At 34.7% G+C, this 20927-nt stretch overlaps 2 protein-coding genes across 2 annotated transcripts; one reads left to right on the top strand and one right to left on the bottom strand.

The window, feature by feature from the left end:
• Window positions 1–1272: 1272 nt before the first annotated feature.
• On the top strand, window positions 1273–6256 carry LOC7496991 (protein REVEILLE 5). The gene is made up of 8 exons (XM_002320787.4): window positions 1273–1815; window positions 2603–2660; window positions 3174–3297; window positions 3407–3583; window positions 3682–3810; window positions 4570–4679; window positions 4998–5057; window positions 5641–6256. The coding sequence occupies exons 1-8, from the start codon at window positions 1511–1513 to the stop codon at window positions 5746–5748; spliced, it is 1071 nt and encodes a 356-aa protein (XP_002320823.1). The 5' UTR covers window positions 1273–1510; the 3' UTR covers window positions 5749–6256.
• A 450-nt stretch (window positions 6257–6706) lies between these two features.
• LOC7494110 (uncharacterized) lies at window positions 6707–15614 on the bottom strand. The gene is made up of 10 exons (XM_002320117.4): window positions 14683–15614; window positions 14483–14581; window positions 14134–14336; window positions 12212–12405; window positions 11929–12034; window positions 11499–11812; window positions 10336–10740; window positions 9522–9603; window positions 7821–9395; window positions 6707–7075 (listed from the first exon to the last, which is right to left on the bottom strand). Exons 1-10 carry the CDS (start codon window positions 14748–14750, stop codon window positions 6915–6917), a joined length of 3207 nt encoding a protein of 1068 aa, XP_002320153.1. The 5' UTR covers window positions 14751–15614; the 3' UTR covers window positions 6707–6914.
• Between the last annotated feature and the right edge of the window lie 5313 nt (window positions 15615–20927).

Raw genomic sequence — 20927 nt, 5'->3', positions numbered from 1 at the left:
GATGATCACAAGCCCCCATGTGTCTCTCTCGAACGAAACTGTCGTAATTCATCCTTCTTCGGTGTCTTCTAGGAAGGGTGCAAGAGCTACCTCTGCTGAGAGTCACACGCGGCATTATCAATCTCACTTCTCTACCCAAAGGTCACGTTAATCTCACCTTGGTTAAAACAAAACAAAAAAAAAAGGTTTTGGATTCGAACTATGAAAATATAAGCCAACGAAGTTTTTAATTATTGGCTGTTAGTTCAGGTACCAACCAAATTTTGACTTGCAGTACCAAAGGATATTTTATCATTCTAACGTAATTTGATAAAAATTTTGAAAAATAATGATACAAATTAGAAAAGTATTAGAGAAATTATTATAGGGAATAACATCTTGTTTCAAAAGTTATTTCTCAATAAAATAAGTACAAAAATAAACCCAAAATTATATGTAAATACTATAATTTAAGATCTAATAAATTTTTTTTAAAAAAATAGATAAGCAGACATTGCATGAGAAAGAATAAGAGAATAATAATAAAAAAGGTTACCAAAGATACACTAGGCTTCATTTTCAACATATCTATTATCGTTAAAAAGATTTCGACGAGATGATTGAAGACCACTAAATAAGGTTGTAATTGGTTAGAAGTTTTGTTCGGGGTTAATTTAGGGTTGATTACGATCTTGTTTGGAAGTTGTTAGAATTATTTTGTCGAGATTTTTTTGAACAATATCGGATGTATAAAAAATAGAGCTCTAGTGTGTTTCTAATGATTTATTTTTTTTTCTCTTTCATTTCTCTCTCCTATCACATTACATTATTTTTTTTTTCTTGTGCATTGGATCTTGAATATTATATTTTAGTCAAGTTTAAATTAATTAATTTGCAAAATAATATATTTAAAAACATGATTAAATAACTACTATTAAAAATAACATACATGTATAAAAATAATATTTAAAAACATGTTTATATTTAAACTGCACTATTTTTCAAATATATTTTTCACCTGTATCATTCTTCTAAGATTCTTACCGAACTGCTATTTTTCGAAAAAATTCGTGCCCAAAGGTCACTTCCCCAACCTTATTTAAAAAAAAACGAGGAAACCCACGTAACTGTAACAAAAATTGCCGTTTGCCGAGTCCACGGGTTACCTAACTCTCGATCGAGACAACAACACTGCCACGTGTACGATCATTTCCAAGCCCACTAACACCACCATCACAACTCCCACACACACTCTCTCTCTAATCTATTATTTATAAAACCATCAATCAATCATTTATAAACCACACATCTACTCTGGACATCTTCTCTTCTCACTTTATTTCCTTCTTGCAAGACACAACGCTCAGCACAAAAACCTTAACTGAAAAGACTCACCCAACACGCTTCTCCTCCTTTGTTGTCTTTCTTCCTTGCAGCACAGAACACGCGGTACAAAAACCTTAACATAACAACAAGACCACCCAGAGGAACCTAAACAGGCAGAAAAACAGAGTCGGTTTGTTCTCTTTTAATGGTGTCGGTTAACCCGAACCCGGCTCTAGGGTTTTATTTCTTCGATCCTATGAATAATAGTAGTCATATGGAGTTACCCGGTGTCAACTTTCTGCCACCAACTAATACTAATACTGCTACCGATACTTGTAATGATACAGTTTCAGCGGCTAATACTACTACTACTACTAATAATAATAATCATAAGCTGGTGTCGTTCTCGGAGGATCCGAATAAGAAGATTCGGAAACCTTATACTATTACCAAATCTAGAGAGAGCTGGACTGAACAAGAGCACGACAAGTTTCTAGAAGCTCTCCAATTGTAAGTATTAGTGTACATCTTCTTTCTTTTCTTTTCTTTTTCTTAATTTTTATTATTGGGTGGTGGTTTTTAGTTTATATGTTTTGCTTGGTTGCAAGAAAAGAGAATTTGTATTTAGTTTCACCTAATTGGTCAGCTAAATGAGAGAAATTGAATAAAAAATTATAAAGGTTTTTTCAATTTGGCATTGATGATTGGCATGGCAATTCGGGGTTTTAATTATTAATTATTATTTTTTTGTATTTTAATTATAGTTTGGATTTTGAATTTGAGACTTCAGTGATTAATTAAACGAGAGAATTTGAATAACAAACTGAGGGAATTAAAGGTACCTGAACTTGGGGTTACTAATGAGTTTGCTTTCTGATGTAAACTTGTGTTAGTGAAATCTTATATATATATATATATAAAATTTTAATATTAATTTAGTTTTTGAAATGGGAGCTTTAGTCTTTGATGCAGAAGTGGGAAGATTGTTGATTGCTGAAGAAATACGGAGAGAGAAAGATTTTGAATCTTACTACTTGTTTTGGTAAAAATGTTATTTTATGTTCTGATAATAAAAACAATTCAATTTATCACGTTCATCAAGCTCTGACCAGAAAAACCTAACATTGAAAGCTTCTAAACTTTTGTTTCGGTCTTAATAACTTGAATATTGTTATAGTCAGTTAGGTGACTATGTGATAAAACTTTCTATGAGATTATCTATGTCACTATAATTCACGCTTTCTGATTTGTCTGTTAACAAACCATGCGTCCTAACCTAAAATTCTTTTGGTTACAGATTTGATCGTGATTGGAAGAAGATTGAAGCATTTGTTGGGTCAAAGACTGTCATACAGGTATCTTAAATAGTCAAATCTATCTTCTTTAAGTGGCAGGTTAAATCACTCTTTGGGTTTGATGTTCTTCCATCCTATCTTCATTTTCCATCTGATATATTTTGTTATATATGCTTATGAGGTTACATTGCATAGTCAGACTTGATCACTTGAACAAATTTGTTAGTGAAAGGCATAACACCTATCTATTGCGTACAGGTTAAAGCTCTGAAACGGTAAATATATTTTCGTTGTAATGATTACAGTTGATCAAAGAAATGATGAAACCACCTATTTATGAGAGTAATTTAGAGATTTCCTTGTGATGTGGTATATTGATTCACTACTCCCAAGACCATAAACTCAAACATTTTGAGGGAGTTTTGGCCTCCTGGGCATATGTCAGGTGTTTTCTCGTGCTTTTGTGTGTCTGTCTGGGTGTATTTCAATTCAGTCACAGACTCGCAGCTATTCGTGAACCACATGTCCACCATCAAAATGTTTTTGCATGTAAAATTTAATGGATGTTGGCAGATACGGAGCCATGCGCAGAAGTACTTTCTGAAGGTTCAGAAGAGTGGAACAAGCGAACATGTACCTCCACCTCGGCCAAAGAGAAAGGCAGCTCATCCTTACCCTCAAAAGGCTCCTAAAAGTGGTTAGTATGTTCAAACTTTGTGTTAATATTTTGAGAAGGCGAGAGGAGGATGTGGATTGAATTCTTCTAATTCTGGATTAATCTTTGTTTGTTTGTGTATCTCTAACAGCTGCAGTTGCATCCCAAGTGACTGGGTCATTTCAATCTTCATCTGCTTTGCTTGAACCTGGATATCTCTACAGGCCTGATTCAACATCAGTTCTTGGAAATCCAATTACAAGTGGAGCTTTATCTACCTGGAGTTTTAACTCTGTACCACCAGTCAGCATGTCACAGATGACTAATGGTATCTTTTTTTTCTTCTAAGCTCCCCTCCTCCTCTTTTCTTTTCTTTTCTTCTTCAAGAGCTACAGTTATTATAGTAAATTATGTGTGTATTCTCAGATGATGCGGGATTGGCTGGGCCAACAATTGCAAATAAATGTTGCTACAGTAGCAGTAATGAAAGCGCCTCGAGGACTTGGCAAACTGGCAAAATAATTGATAAACGGGCTCAGGGCAAGCCAGAAAGAGGTCAGTATCATGCTTCTTATTTGAAGTTGAGATACAGATGTAGCTGAAAAATGATGGGCTTTTTTCCTTCTTAAAACCTTTTGGCTTTCCAAAGCACAACTCACGAACCAAGTGCATTTAAGCTTTAATCATGCTTTTGTGTCTGTTCCACATGAACACTGGACTTCTTCTCTCCTCTTTCAGACTTCTAGTGATATTCTAATGACGTGTCTTGGTCATCAAGTCAGTGTTGATAGCATTCTAGCTGTGTTTTAGTGCAGCGAAAAGGAAGTTGCATTTGGGATTTGTTGATGGTTTGGTAATTTCAGGCGCAAAAAATGGTTTCTCTTTCCTATTGAAGGAAAAGGGTTATGTTCTGCAAGTCTCTCTCTTTTCAGTCATTGTTGCTAGCGACCTTTTCTGTATCATCCTTTATTTTTTTGCTGCTTCTTAACATCTTGTAGTTCAACAATTATAATGATGCTCATGCTGCATCAAACTGACAATTAGCTTTCATTTTACATCATAAAGCATGTATGGATATTACCTCTGTCGAATAGATTCATGTCCATCACGCCAAGCTTCCCTGGTGCCTTGGATGATACCCTTTCTTGTTGCTGGCATTTAAGGCTCTTTCTGCCTTGTGGATCTGAACCTCTCTTTTTCATTATACACAACTGGACTTGTAGATAGTGTTGTGAATTGTGTGCATCGTCTATCATCTGCTGGTAAATCTTCTTCTATCCTATGCATGATGAGTTCATACTGTTCCAAATGCAGTTATGCCGGACTTTGCTCAAGTGTACAGCTTCATTGGAAATGTCTTTGACCCCAATGGCAGTGATCACTTGCAGAGATTGAAGCAGATGGACCCAATAAATTTGGAAACAGTGAGTTGTTTTTTCATCTTTTCTATCTTTTATGCCTTCATGATTCCTCACAATGTGTGTTGCATTCAGTAGGTCGGTTGGGGTGTAGAGTAGATTGAGCATAGTTATTAAAAATCATGTTTCGTGTGAAGAGGGTGGAAGCAACTTTGCATTCTGCCTCACCCTTTTCTCTTCAGTCTTTTCATGAAAATATATCGTTCTTGTATATAAAAATCATTGGTTTTGCCTTTATTCCTCTGAAGAAATTGCAGGTTTTGGTTTTCCTTGTCACCTGGAAAACACAAATTGACTCGAGAGATTTTATTTGGCTTTTCTCAGGTTTTGTTGTTGATGAGGAACCTCTCTATCAATTTGACAAGTCCAGAATTTGAGGATCATGTAAGCATTTTTAACACTAGTTACGCATTTTACTTTCTTTAACCTTGTTGTGTTTTGTGATATTCACCTGTGATGCACCAAAATCTGAATCATGGAGCCAGTTTGCATTAAATGGGACTCATTATTCATACTTACCTGCTGTTCATGTATAATTTATGTGCATGATGTTATTTAATTCTTATTTTCTCTACTGCATGCCGCAATTGGTTCTGTTCATTCATCACCATTCCAAGGATGCCTCATAAAGTTTTGGCTATTCTCGATTGTTTAAAATTATGGATTTACAATATTGGAAAACTTATGTCTCAAAAGAGTTCTCTATTTATTCCTTGCATAGGTATGGATATTTTACTCTTTCATTGATTGACAATTTTCCCCGCTTTCTTGAAGGTCATTTTGGTTCTCAACCAGTAACTTTATGAAATGATATAACCAATTTGGTCCCTAGATTTCCTGTTGCAATCTCTGTATATCTGCTACGACTTTTATCACCACTCTTTTTAAACTTTTCCGTGACATAAGTAGAATGGTTTTTAGTCATCATGCCGTCACTCATTTGTCAACTCCAATGAAATCCATGCAGAGAAGGTTGCTTGCGTCTTATGATGTTGACTCTGAGAAGGTGAATGAGGGTGGTGCGTACAGAAATACCACTGTTGATAGGTTGGGAAACCCTATTCCAGCTATTTGAACAGTGGAAATGAAAATTCATTGAACTTCCTGTATTGTGGACACAAACCGTAAAACGCCAATCCTGGAAGAGAAGGCTACGTGGATGGCATCGTTAATGAGTGAAAGTGTCTAGAAGTTGATCTGTATATATGTATGTCTTATATAATATAGAACATGCTCTTCCTAGGTCTGTCAATCTGTAGTGTCTTGTGTGTACATATACATGTTCTCATTGCTTTCCAGGAATCTAGGACAGTTTTATCCTCCACTTTATGGCCCAAGGGCAAATCTTGTATAGAGCTGAGTGCTTTTACTTTTGTGTTCTTTTAGGTTTCTTGAGGTTTTTGTTTGCGGGAGCAGTATTTAGGAGCTGTATAATGTGTATTGAGCAATCAATGTGAAGGGGAAACCTTGTACAAATAATACAAAGAACGAATCGTGAACAAACTAAGCCCTTACTCTTGTATTACCTGACATTAGCTTGACTAAAGTCGTCTGTCCATGTGGTGGCATGTTTTTTGGTTCAAGTGTGTGCTGTTATGGAGTTTTTTATAGTTCATTTATAGGACTGTCCATTGATTTCTGTGGGTGACCGGAGTGCTACTAGAAAAACGCAGCAGAGTCTACCTTCTTTCTTCACTTGACTGCAGCCTCGTCTTTCTACCGCGGAGACAATGCCACGGTTTTCGAGTTCAAACTGAATCAAATGATCTCTTGGTAAGTTGGAACACAACATGTTGGAATAAAACTGCTAGAGTGATATGATGACACTTACAATTTATAATAGCACTCTATAGTGAAGCAATTGTATTTTAGCCATGACTTGGTACATGCATTTGATATCGTATGATTAGGGTCGAAGGAGGATTTCTTCTCATTGCAGATCTTAACTCTCCAGGGTGATATGATTTATGACCTCGACCATGGTCGAACAGGAGCTGCTTAAAAATCTTGGATACCGTTGTTTAAAAAAACAATTCTAAGGAAGGAAGATGGGAGGTGTTTTCAAATATGAAAAAAGCAAGGCAAAGGTCCCAAATAGATGCCAATTTTGCAGTCAATACCATTTAATTACATCCAACCACTGGCAATCCCTTCCGAAGAAGCATATCAAACCCATTTACCATGCCATGTGGATCCAAGCATGATATCATGAATGCATCGCCACACACAACACGAAATCCACTATCTATATCCAAAACTCATGTCTAACTCGTGTCCATATATCCCTGGACCATGGCCTGGAGTGGCGAAGGGGTGAATTTGCTTAGAGTTTGACCTGAGTTCCATCTCGATCAGCCTTTGGAGTGCCTCCGGTTGATTGCTTTCACCACCACCATCGTTAGCTGCACATTCATTGAGAACAAGAATCAGATTAAAGTAATGGCAGAAGTGCCAACATGACAACAAAGAAACGTGTACCTTGATCACTACCACAAATGCATGGCGATATTACAGGGTGCATGAGCAGGAGTATACATTATATCAAATCTAATTTAAGGACAGAATTATAGAGCCATCGCCTGTGTGCGTGACTTTCTCTGACTCCATATGGGAAAACAAACATGCATTCGATTTATAACTTTTGACTTTGACTCATAATTCAAAAGTTAATTTTTATAAATAACTTAAAAGGAAAAAAATGGGTTTGGTTGCGAGTGTGTTTAGTGGAAAAAAAATGACTCAAAGACAACTTTTTCGAATAAGGAAGATGGTATGAGTTAAAATTAAGTGAAAAGTTGAAATGACTTTTGATTAAATCAAAGCGTTGATCAATTTTGTAGCAACTTTTTATTTAGGTTTGTAACCAAATACATTTATGACTTTTCCATGAGTAAAAACAACTTAAATCAATTTACAAAAAACCATACCAAACATAACCTGAATCAATCAATTTGAACGACAAAGTAATTATAGCAACAATTACCACACTAAATGAAATTGTAAGAAAGATTTGTGCAATGAAAAATCATTGAACAATATTAGAGTGAGGAACCCACAGAAAAGGAGGGACTTTGAAGTTAAATAAAAAGGCAAGCTGTTTAATAGTTAGAAGGCAGAAAGGAACCAACTACTTGTTGAGTGCTATACCTTGAGGTGGAATTCCAAGGGCACCAAAGTAGGGCTGCCTTTGACCAATAGGGAAACCTTGCATTGGACTTGATTCCTGCATAAAACCAGTCACCTGATTGTTGGGATGTGGAAGCGGAATCGCACCCCTGGGCATTTCACGTCGTAGGAGTGGAGAAGGAAAATTGCCACGCATATGCAATTGATGTAACATAGAATCACGCGTAGTAGGATCAAATCCAGTCAGTGCACTGCTAGGGTGATGGAAAGGGGGACGAAGCATATTTTCTGGGAATTGATGATTAGGAGTATCATGGCGAATGTTCTCTGGGGCCACCAATTTCATCTGAGCATTCATATTAGCAGGATGAGAGTCTAATGGATGGAACATTGGCCCTGGACGATTCAACTGAGGCTGAAGCTGGGGAGAAGATGGCTGGACATGGAGATTATGATAATGAACATCAGGCTCCCTCATATCATAAGGACCACGAAGAAAAGGTGGACCTTTGTGACCTACAATAGGCCTTTCGTCCCTGAATCCAGAATTCAAAGCTGCAAGTTTCTCAGCAATGTCAACTGATGTCCCTGGAATCGGCATTAACTCAGATTTAGTTGAATTCCTAGCAAGTAGAAAGTTTCGGAGATTCAAAGGGTCACTGACTGCAATCAAGCTATCCTCTTCAGGAAGTTGAATTTCATAAGACCCATCAAAGCCACCTAGCTTAGAGCTCATTTCAGTTCGAAGATGTGAAGAGTCCACTTTATTTTGAGGATCAAAGCCTAACAAATGCTCTTCAGTCCTATCCAACACAATTTGCTGTCTTTGCTTTGATGCTAAGACACCACTTCCATGACTAGACATGCTCGACGGAATTTCAACTGTTGGAGGAAGGAGACCATCATCTATTACAGGAAGGGGTAACCCATGAGACTCTGAAGCATCATCTCTAGCATATCCAATCAAGTCCCTTTGGCTGGAAATAGGTGCTCCTACTGATTGCAGTTCCTTCATGAAAGCAGTTCCAAAAAGTGTTTCAAGTGTCAAAGCCTTGCCTGAATTGGGAATGTTTTCAGCATCTGCATGTCTTGGCTTGTGAGCTGCCTTGCTTGGATTTGCCACCCCACTATTTTGTTGTCTGTCTGTAGCACTGATCCCTAGATTGGCAGATGGTGCTAAATTATTCAGGCCTGTCCCCTTCTGTAACAAGGAAAGAAGGTGCTGGGATGCATGAACATCAGCTTTCTGCTGCTCAGCCTTAACATCACCACCTCCCCAGCCATACACAGGTGGCGGCAAAGCCGAACCATTTTCTGTAATTTCTGAAAGAATAGATTGTTCAAGGTCTTCACATGTAAGTACAGCTGGAGCTGCATCTAGTTTACCAGTGATGGACAATTCCTCATTATTTTCAACGCTGACAGACTTTTGATTTGATGTCAAATGCCTGTCTGCAAGTTCAAAGCTTTGGAAGGGAAAGGTTGGCAGCATGTGATCAGTAGTTTTAACCTGGGATCCACCCTTTTCACCACCAACAATTAGTGAGAGCAAATCATTTGGCCTGCCAGATGCGAGATTGTCAACAGGTTTCTTTTCTGTTTCAGTAAAGAAGAGGATGAAAGAATTAGAATTCAGTAAAACAAGTTTAACTCTATGAGCAATTGTGAATGGTGGACAGCATCCAACAAAAGAAACAACAATGAATGAATTGGTCCATAAACCTTCTTCACTAAACCACTGAGCAAACTTGGAAGATTGACCGGTCTGAGGGCTCCGTGGGTCATCTGCTTTAACATCATGATGCTGAAAAAACAACAAAATATATTTAAAAGAGTGCCATTTCATGCTTTAAGCTTTGACACAAAATACTACTGCAAAAGGCACTTGTTCCAATTATGATGCAGGCAACAAATTCATTTACTGGAAAGAAGAAAATTAGCAGGGTGTGAATCCATGCAGTACCAACTGAAGGAGAAAATTCATTTGGATTGGTGAAGTTCATCCAACCAAGTTGATAGCATTCAACTTCATACCTTTTTATGGGGATTAAAGTGACGAATACCAATACAGATAGCAAAATTACAGAGTTTTCTTATTTTCTTATTTTGGAGAGGCTGGAGGCTGGAATTTTACTTTTTGCACCGCAAATTTTTCATGAGACTTGTATGACACAATCTTCATGGCAACTCCGTCATAACTTTTCATTTTACTACTATAAGCGTCTACAAACCATGCTAAAATATGATGTATTCTTGATAAACCTTTTGAAAACTTGTCCAAAACTCTGGTGAACATAAACCCAGAAACGTGGAAGACAGGAGTTCAGTTATCTATGGTTAGGGAAAAATTATAACAGATACCAGCTTGCATTTACATATACACAAATATATGTGAAGACATCTAAAGATTCTGAAATTGAACAAAATTAATTCAGGTACATCACTTAAAATTAGCACCAGCTGAGGAATTCAGCAAAATAGAATTTTAAAAAGAAGTGATTAGGAATGTGTGCATTGAGAAAGAGAGTTCGGTTACCTCGATGAAACTGGAGGAACCAGTACCATTTAGTGTTAAAGCACTGCCAAAAAGCTTGTCCAGAATTGAGGTTGAATGGGATCCAGATTCACCCACATTTTTATTCCCTGGCACATTCTCAGCACCAAGATCTATTGCTTCACTGTTCTCAGAATCTATAAAGGCTTCTGGAAGATTAGAAGTCTTAGAACCAATTCTTTTACTTGAAACATCCAAAGCTGCTGCTAAATTCAGAATATTTTCGCTCTTGTTATCAACAGAAACACAAGCACTTGGGCTTCTAGAATGCTGCGCATTCAAATCCATTTCCTCCGAAAATTGTTTTCCATCTTGATTATTTGAAGTCTCATCTAAAACATGAGTACCTTTTTTTTGCAAAAGGCTTCCCTCAAGTTCAATGTCAACCTATAGCAAATCAATAAGAGACCAGTTCATAAAAGGTGATGATTTATTAACAAATAATTAGACTCAAACATCACAAACAATCATAATTGGAGAATGAATCTCAAAACATAGAAAAATCAGGGCAACATAATACTTTCACAAACATATGATCAATCTGTTGATTTTTACACTGTGTTTCAACTTGATCAGTACCAAATATTATTTTGCAAGCTAAACTATATAAATAAGATCTAAACCGAAATTGGTGTGTGAAGAACAAGTAAATGGCAATATATCATATAACAAACAAAAAGCTAAAAAGGAAAAGGAGACAATCAAGCAACCTTTGAAAATGCAAGTGTTTTCAACCTCAGCCAAGAGACTTCCGGACAATTTTCACAGGCAGCACAAACAAGGCAATCACATATTCATTCAAGAGATATACTAGCAATTCCATATTATTGTGCTTAATTGGATTAGTAGATGATACTGTGACAGCACAGCAAGACTATGATGATACACGGATTGACAATGCAATTCCATATGATAGGCACTTGCATGTTTATGGTATGTTAGGTGATCTCTCAAGCACTGCTGATTGCTGATGAGGTGTGAAAGTAGAATATTTCTCCGCAAATAAAACATTGTTACTCCATTAACCAGAAGGATCCTGAGGCTTGCTAGTCAAAAATAATCTCGAGGAAAAAGATATAAACAAACAGTATTCTGCCTGCCAACTTTTCACTGCATATGTATTTGAGAAAATATAAGAGAATCACCTCTGAGGGATCAGAATTGGTTAAAGATTTTGCTCCAGCATGCTTCTCTACTATGGCGCTTGAAAATCCTGGGGGCACAAGAGGTCTAGATACAGGAGCTTGTAAGGGGTATAGAGGCTTATCAGGATCATTAACTGGCATAGGCTGGATCACTGTCTTGTCCAATTCATTGCTTCCATTCAGAAGTCTTTTATTATCTTTTGAGTCCTCCAGTAACTCAGTAACATCAGATGCATCTTTAGACTTTTCTGGATTCAGTTTCTGCTTTTCTTGAAAAGCTTTATGTTGTTCTTTCCTCATTGATTCAAAAGAAGCTGAAAGGACATGATATGTTAAACTTGCATTCGCTGAAGGAAACTTATCACTAAACTAGAAGCAAAGTATATTTACTTGCTCTTCCATATAAATCCCATCAAAACAGAGACATTACCTCTTCTCTTTCTTTCCTCCTCTGCCCTATCGTCACTCGTGTATTCAGAAGAACCAAATGTTTCATCATTAAGAGAGTCAGTTTCCCTACGCAAATGAGGCATGGCCTGAAATATTACAGGGAAGAGTTAAAAACAAACTTCAAGAGGAGACTTCCTGGATAAGGACTAGAGTGCTTATTAAAAGCTACACATACCACCAAACCCACTCAATAGACATTATATGTCTGATTAAAATTTGCAAGCAGAATCATACTAACAAAAGACAAAAAGAATAGGCCTAACCCTATAAGGACGAGGTGGTTGATACAGCTCATTACTCTTATTGAGCTGGAATTGATCATTAGATCGAAACTTTGGAGCTGACAGCCCTGCACCATATCCAGACGGTCTAGGAAAAGAACCACTTCCAAGAAGTCCATCATGCTCAGGAACTTGCCCAGATCGCCGGGATTGGTTGCCATAACGCCTTCCAGCGTCTAGACATATACACATCATTCATCCGGTCAATAACTATGTTACAGGATTTGTAATTCAGATAGTTGCATCACAGATCAACAGTAACTGAAATCTCAGTGACAACATATATCAAATTGTAGCCGCAGAATTGAGCAGTATATGACAGCAGTAAAAGACACATTGAGACTCCTTTTGTTGCTCCCAAGAGCATTATATGAGAAGCCAACTGAATTCAACTCATTGGTAGCGCATGACAGATGCAAACACGGAACATTCATCAATCTACTCTTTTGTCCCAGTCATCTGGCATGACAGAAAAGAAAAATGAATGCTAAAAATTCCAATTCACCTCTCTAAAGATGTCAGGGTACATACTGGTACTATGCATGAACTACAAACTGCATCCTATCTCCTGCTGCCAAGCTTTGGAGGAAGTATGTACCAAACTCAAATCAGCCATAAACTTCTCAAACCCAAGTCATTTTATAACAATATCATTCATGGTAGGAGAAGCTGGAATAACACGGAATTGGTATATATCATACTGCTAACTTCTACTAATTTCCTAGAGTTCAAAAGAAAGGTACAAATGTATTGGCTTGCTTTCCTTGAAAAGCCCAAAAGAGTAAAGATATGTATGCACCCACATTTCCTGTGTGGTGTTGGCTAGAAATTAACTGCAAGCAACTAAAACATGCTTTTAAATTTCATGAGCAGGTTAAGCCATGATATGATAAACCAACTTGCATCGAAATAGTAGCCAGCTTTAAGGTTTGACAAAACTTGTTCAAGTATTCCAGTCATCATCGGCCAATTTTTTTTTGTTTTGCCCACATTAAAGATCCTGTCAATAGATTGTTCCTATGAAACACCATTTTTTTCCTGGGAAAATGCATGTGTCTATTCAAAAGTCTCTAAATATCACATGCCTGTGATTCAGTATTTTTCTGGAAAAATAAGTGAGTTTATTCCTTGTGATTCATAGTTTTCCGTTACTAAAAGGCCAGCTTAATCAGCTTCTCATTTCTTTGTAAAAAGAGAAGAAAGGAGGGTTACCTGAGTCGCATAATAGCTGTTTACTATTTAAAAACTAATTATTATTTGAAATGGCAGAGTTGAACTGATGATTTAGAGTTTACTCAAGTTATGTAGTTTCAACACACAACATGAGTTCGATTCTCTTGGCTGTCAGGGGTGAGCAATTTCACATTTGGGCTACATCCACACACATCAGCCTGGGATTTCTCTCGAACATGTTGAAAAAATGGTTTGCATCTAATCAGGGTTGGCCAGGAAGGATAACAACGAAAACTCAAACACTGTCCCAGTAGTTGTTGAAAGAGCCATTTGAAAATATCATATTTTGAAACAGCATATCACTTAACAAACTCATCAAATATGAGTTAAGATCAGTACTAATAAACAGCTTAAATTACAAAATGTTCAAGATATTACTTTCAGATGCACCTCATGAAGATGAAACACCGATTTTCTAAATACTAGCCCATCAAGCTGACAGAGGAAGGGGATTCTTGCCCACTCTTGGTATAGTAATCAGATGTTCACAGCTTAACACCTTTTCCATTTAGCTTATCATAACAAAAGTGAAAAATTAACCATAGCATTGGCATTGATATAATTCTTGCAAGTAAAACACGACACTGTTTAACTATTACCAGGACCCAAAAATGCAACTAGTCCCTATGACAGAAAGATCAACAGAATAGCAAAATTATGTCAAGCCTTACCTGAATCCCAATCAGATTGTGAGTCACTGTCCCGGTCACTCCTTCCAGAGGAACGGCTATCCCACCTTCCATGAATACCCCGAGAAAAATTACTTGAATCCCCTCTAGTGGGTGGGGATGAGCTATAATCATTACGTCTAAAACTTTGTGATGATGCACTGCCAGGAATTCTATATCGATCCTGTGAAGTGTCCCCGAGTTCACTGTTAGAGGGAAGAAAATGGGAATTAGTTTCACAACACATGAAGAAAGCAATAGCAGTACCAACTATCAGGGACACCATTTTATTCAAATTTTGAAGGGATAAGGATTCTACAGACAAGGCTTGACCACGTAACCTACAACTTACCTTAGAAGTGATTGATCAAATCCACTTGGTAATTTTTTGCAAACATCCAATTCACTCAAGGATAGTAGAAATTCTCTTGTATATGAAATTTTTAGCTTCCTGTACCATTCAAACAACCAATATCACTTGCTAAAAACCCCATCAAAATTAAAAAGAACAACGCCACAAAAACAGAAAACATGAGAAAGAAATGTCATTACTTTCGTGATTCATTGCTCGTTTCCACGTGCTGATTCGGTCCAGGTAGATCTCCACTTTGTAAACTCATTCTGCTAAAACTTGATTATATTGACAGCCGATCACAATTCAGTCACTCCCGTTCTCTAATCCACTAATCACTACATGTGAGCTCAAATTTACAAAATCCCGCATCCGCTAAGCAATACCCATATTTCCTATCACCATCTCTCTGCTTTCACCAACTATATATGTCAAAAACTATTCCTCGATATAACCCAGTAAAGTTCGCTAACAAAATTTGCTAATTCACGACCAGAAATTCGTCTATCTCGCTAATCCAAAACCCATCAACACATATCCAATCAGATTCAAGACATCGAATTCAGTACCAACCAAGAAATGGCCAAATACAAGCTAATATCACGCTAAAACCATTATCTGATCCAGCTCCATCCACAATTAAATTCACAAGAGACACGGACAAAACCTTACTTGGCACAAAAATGAAGCTCGAATTTCACGTATGTACAAAAAATCACTAATCATTCGTTCTTTCTTTCTTTTTAAGATCAAGAACTTGAAATCTTGAACCCTAAACCGTCTAAAAAAACGCTTGATTATAAAAATTCCTAAGATAAAGAAGTTCAAGTTTAGATCGAATTAGACAAATTCTAAATCCTAGGTTTTCATTTTAGCTAATAAATGGAGCTCCAAAACTAGGGTTTTTGTCGAGGAATGAGCTACCTGGATCGAAGGAGAAGCAGAGAGAAAGAGCGCGACAGAGAGGGAGGTGAAAATCAGGGTTTCAAGCTCCGATACTTTCCATTGGATCGGGGAGCTTGGAGCTATTTCTTTTCTTTTCTTTTCTTTTCTTTTTGAGAGAGAGATTGGGAGTTGCACACGGCAAAGAGTTGCAGAAATGACGCTATTCACAATATACAAGCTAAGGTTGGCAAGAAGAGAGAGTTTTAATAAAACAACTACTACCAAAAAAAAATGGTGTTTGTTGGATAATCATACGCGCTAACTTAGTGCGTGTATTTTGAGCTCCTGTTTATTATTATTATTATTATTATTAATTAACAAAAACTAAAAGAAGCGGTAATTACCTTATAAAATATTAATCATTGCAATTTTTTAAAAAAAAATACATTTTTATTATTATTTAACATTTTAATTAATGAAGATTGAGGTTAATCATTTATTACGATTTATTTTTTTTAGTGCTGTCTAAGTCTCGAAACTCATTAGATTGATTAGTAATTAAATTTTAGAGGTGGTGCTTTTATGCTGCACTATTTACAAAACACTATATATTATAATAATATATATTTTTTATTTTTTTATTTAACATTTTATTTATTTGAAATTAAACTTTATAATTTGTCATATTTTATTTTTATTATATTATCTTGATCTCGTAATCAATGTTATAGGTTTAACAGATTAACTTAATTGACTAAAAAAAATCTTTTTTTAATTGAGTTTTTTATTCTAACTTAATCCTTCAACATTTGGTTTATTAGGAATGATGTTTTATAATTTGTCTTGATTTGCTTTCTATGAAGTTATTTCAATCTCATGACCTGGAACACGGGTACTACGAATTAGCGAGAGAAGCATTAGGTCATTTTATTGTATCATTTTTTTAGATTAAATATTTTCCATTTCATCAAATGGACTCATTATAAATTGGGTTTTATAATTTTTTCAATTTGTTTTTTATAAGGTTATCATAATTTCATGATCTAGATACAAGTTTGGCATGTTGTCTGAAGTTATTTTTTTGTTTATTTTCTATGAGGTTATCCCAACTTAATGACCTGGGTCATGAGTTTAGCAGATTGACTCAGGTCATTTTTATGCCCCTTTTTATTTATTTTTTTCAATTTCATCTTTTAATAATAGATTGGCTGGGAATTAGGTTTCATAATTTGTTTTGATTTACTTTTTATAAGGTTATTTTAGTCTCATGATCAAGGTCATGAACTTGGCAGGTTAACTTAAATTGACTTAGGTTATTTTTTTCAATTTAATCATTCAATATTGGGTTTTGGAGATTGAGTTTCATAATATGTTTTGATTCACTTTATATGGAATTATCATGGTTTCATGATATGAGTTGTGGATTTAGCAAATTAGATCAATCAAATAAATTGTCGTTTCAATATTAAAAAAAACATCATTTTGATTTTTTTTAATCAAACTATAATTTTACTATTTATCTGGGTTGTTTTTTAACATGTCAACTCAATCGAGTTATATCAAGACAACCCTCACATGGTTTCAAAATAAAAAATTCTATTAGAAAAATGTTAGCAATATTTAGGTAAATCTTTTTATGTTAAAAACAATTGTTCGGGCCTCAGCATGGCATGGGCCAACAATCTAGTTATAAAAACGTAAATGGCGTGGAAAAATCTTTATATGGTTTTACTGTGGATTTACTATGGATTATAACGGTAATATTATAGTTTTTTTCCCTTAACAAGGAAAATTAGACGGACTAGACTTGAGGGGTAAAATGATCTTTTCATGAGATTAATTTGTCGCTCTTTATTTTGTTCGGGAGCAACAATGTCTTTTCCATTTTCCTATAACGGTAAAATAATTGTACTGCCCTTAAAAGTTAAAATATATTAACATTAGGTATCTGAGCTTTATAGGAATTTCATTTTACTATGATCATTGTAATGACTCAATCTCTCTTGCCATCAAAATTTTTTACCCTTGATTACAGGACCTTTTATTTCATAATGATGTTTTTTGTTATTATCACTTAATCCCAGGGACATATCTTATTTGTCAAAAAAAAAAAAAACTTGTTGACTCATGCAACGCCTTTGTATCGCTTTTAGAAGGAGCATGCAACTAACTCTAGTGGTCAAGGCAGTGTTAATGCCGCATCATTTGATTCGTCTTCGCATTCTTTTTCTCCCTTTATGGCACGTGCATGGTGATTCCATCTGGTTTAGCGCTGAATCGCTTTTCTTTTTCAATTTGAAGCAAAAAAATTCAAGATTTTTTAAAAAATTAGGTTTAATCTCAATATCAAACACCCCTAAAAGTATTTGATTCTCTTGACCAAAAAAACAAAAAAAAAAAACAATAGCAAATGACCAGAAACTAAGGGGAGATGCAAAGAATACGAGCCAACGCAACAAAAGTGTGAGGAGTGGAGAGAATGATACTCATTGAAGAAAATCAGTGGTATTCACTGCTTGAATCATGGTGAATTGTCCGCAATGTAATGTATTACTGATCTCTTTTAAGTTTTATGTTAATTAACATTATTAAGAAATGCAAATATTATATATAGGATATATTCTTAATCTATCGTCTAATTATCAGAGTAATCTTAATTATACACCCAAGGTATTTTTTGCAAAATTTGTATTATTGAATAATTTTTATTTTTTAACTGGATTATCATGTTAAATTCAATAAATAAAATTATTAATTATTTATGTTCTTTACGTGATCCTTTTGCTTGATGATAAAATTAAAAAAAAATAAAATTTTAGCACAGTGTGGAGAAAAATATGTGAATAAATAGTAACTAAAGGTGATTTTTAAAATACTTTAGATCGAACCTAATTTGTAATGGAAGTTTTGAAGGATTTTTCCATAGAAAGTGAAATTTTTTCCCTTTCATAGCGTGACTATAGCTAAAAAGATTTGAAGTTAGTGGGTCAAGGTCAACTACCACATCAATAGAGAGTGAAAAAAGAAAGACGAAATTTGAATATTTGAATATGACAGAAATGCCAACGTACTTGAATGACAAAAATTAAAGTTTGAATATTTGATTGAAAGAAAGTAAAAGGCTGGAATAATGGGTGCGTAATGGTTCCAGCAATCTTCGCAGGTTTTTTTTTTTTTTTTTTCTCGGGTAGAATTGATATTCTTAAGTTTTAATCTGCATCGACAGCTAAAATGGGTACATGTTGGTAAGAACTTGGGATCAAGAGGTTTGCTTCCTCTGTGGTTTCATGTTCGAGTCCTGTGGTTGCTCATATAATGGCCACTGGAGGCTTACATGGTCGTTAACTTCAGGGCCCGTGGGATTAGTCGAGGTGCGCGCAAGCTGGTCCGGATACCCACGTTAAACTAAAAAAAATATATATATATATATATATTGCAAGGAAATGTGCATTTTCTCATTTGAACGCTTTATTTTAATGGAAAATTAGTTGTTGTTCTGACTTGTGCATTATTGAGATACACATGGATATTAGTAGTTACGCTAATATTTTTTAAAATGATTGAGCTATATTATCTAGATCGGGTAATATATTAATTCGGTTACATATAATATATTATGGTTGACATCGATACGTATAATATTTTGCAAGTCATAACTTGTAAGGATAAAAATAATAATTATGTCTAGTTAAGTTGTCATGAAGTTTATGTATCAAAATGAAATGGATGGGGAATAAAATATTTACAGAGATGCATCTTGTGGTTACAAATGAGAAGTATTTGATTTGGTACATGAACATCACTTGTCAAGTCATTACTTTGAATTTGAAGCAAGTTTCTTCACCTGGATACATGCAGTATAAGCAACATGCATAACAAATTCAAAATATTATAAGTAATATAATTTTTAAATAATTAATATATGCTAAACATTGAGTTTTACATATTGATTTTGTAATTTAATATTAATATTTTATTAATACTAGGCTGACTTCATGCTATGAGATGGTCAATAGACTACATTCATGCTTCATAATTTTGACAAAAAAAAAAATGAAAGTTGCACCTTTGCATCATGGTGATTCAATATTTATCGTATTGGACTTGAAATCTTTGGAGAGAGGTTAATTCTTGATGACGCCATGGCAAAGAGTGGAGCCATTTAAGTAGGTGTAAGAGTTGGATCTAGTCGTTAAACTGATAAGCCCGAATCATCCAGTAGACTATGTGGATATAGATAGATAGATAGATGAGTTATGTTTATATATTTTGGGATTTTGATTACTTGAATGTTGTATTATTTAAGTATTTTAGATTCATCTAGCATGTATATATGTTTTCTTATTTGCATTTCTAGGTTTACTTGTGATTATAAAATGTGAAAATTTGTTGAGCTTGATTATTGTTGTTTTCTGCGGGTTTTTTTTAAACAGGATAAAATTTTGAGTATAGTTCCTGTACAGGAGAAACTTTACCAAAATTTTGTTAAAATTATAAAATTTTTAACTCTATAAAATCATTGACTAAATTAAATGTCAGATTAATAAATTAAATAATAAATCTCATAAAAAACTATTTTTTTATTAAATTTATATGGGTTAGTAGCCTCACTACCAATCGTCTGGCTTAACCGATCAGTCGATTGATCCAGCTATATAAACCGGTCGACTGGTTCACACAAAAACTAAGATTTTATGAATTTTTTTCTTTTAAATATATCTTATGAGTCAAAATATACATGTTTGCCAAACTTAGAGGCTAAAAAAAATACATCAATTAAAAAAAAAAATAGTGTTCACATAGAAGTTTATCTCTGTTTTTTAGTGTTAGCCGATCGGCTAACTTAACTGACTATTATGGAACGGTTGATCAGACAATCATGAAGTTTAATTGATGTGACTATGACAACAAAAAAACACTACTTTTAATCCATCATTATATTTTAAAACCATAATATCTAAAAAAAAAAATATGTTATTTCACCAAAAAAAAAATTATTGTTATATTAATTCACTATTTCCTTTTATTTTATATGCCAATTATCTAATTTATCTATCATAATACCACCGTTATCATTATTTTACCACCAACTTCATGGCAATAACTTATATTCATTACCATCACCTAATTATCAATTCCATGTACTTTCTCTATCATTATTATCATTATATTCCCACGGCAATCACCTTTGGTGTCAATGTCATCACAAACTCAAACTTCATGCATAACTATTATTATTTTTTGTTTGTTTATACATTTTAATTTTTTTTTCATGTTTTCAAATTTTAAAAAAATAATAATATTATTTTAATATATTTTCAAATAAAAAATATTTTAAAAAATAATTACTATCACAGTACTAAACGGAATCTAAAACAATTTCAGAGTCAACTAGGGTGGCCATGCCTTCTTCCTTTAATTTTTCATAATTTTTTCATAATGTTTCAAAAATACCTTAAACTTGTAAAAACTTAAGAAATTTCTTAGAAATTATCTCTCCTAACAGCCTAATTTTAGGGAGTGTTTATTTTTATGATTGAACTTTTTTGTCAAATTATTT

This window comes from Populus trichocarpa, chromosome 14 (assembly GCF_000002775.5).
Source record: "Populus trichocarpa isolate Nisqually-1 chromosome 14, P.trichocarpa_v4.1, whole genome shotgun sequence".
Classification (NCBI taxonomy): Eukaryota; Viridiplantae; Streptophyta; class Magnoliopsida; order Malpighiales; family Salicaceae; genus Populus; species Populus trichocarpa.
Note: the sequence above shows the minus strand (reverse complement) of the source record. Positions and strands in the feature narration are given on the sequence as shown.

Coding starts and splice junctions, on each gene's coding strand:
- LOC7496991 (XM_002320787.4), top strand. CDS start 1,511: ATGGTGTCGGTTAACCCGAACCCGGCTCTAGGGTTTTATTTCTTCGAT. Junction 1,816..2,602: donor TTTCTAGAAGCTCTCCAATT/GTAAGTATTAGT, acceptor TTTTGGTTACAG/ATTTGATCGTGATTGGAAGA. Junction 3,584..3,681: donor CATGTCACAGATGACTAATG/GTATCTTTTTTT, acceptor GTGTATTCTCAG/ATGATGCGGGATTGGCTGGG.
- LOC7494110 (XM_002320117.4), bottom strand. CDS start 14,750: ATGAGTTTACAAAGTGGAGATCTACCTGGACCGAATCAGCACGTGGAA. Junction 11,813..11,928: donor GGAGGAAAGAAAGAGAAGAG/GTAATGTCTCTG, acceptor ATGTCCTTTCAG/CTTCTTTTGAATCAATGAGG. Junction 9,604..10,335: donor GTTCCTCCAGTTTCATCGAG/GTAACCGAACTC, acceptor TTGTTTTTTCAG/CATCATGATGTTAAAGCAGA.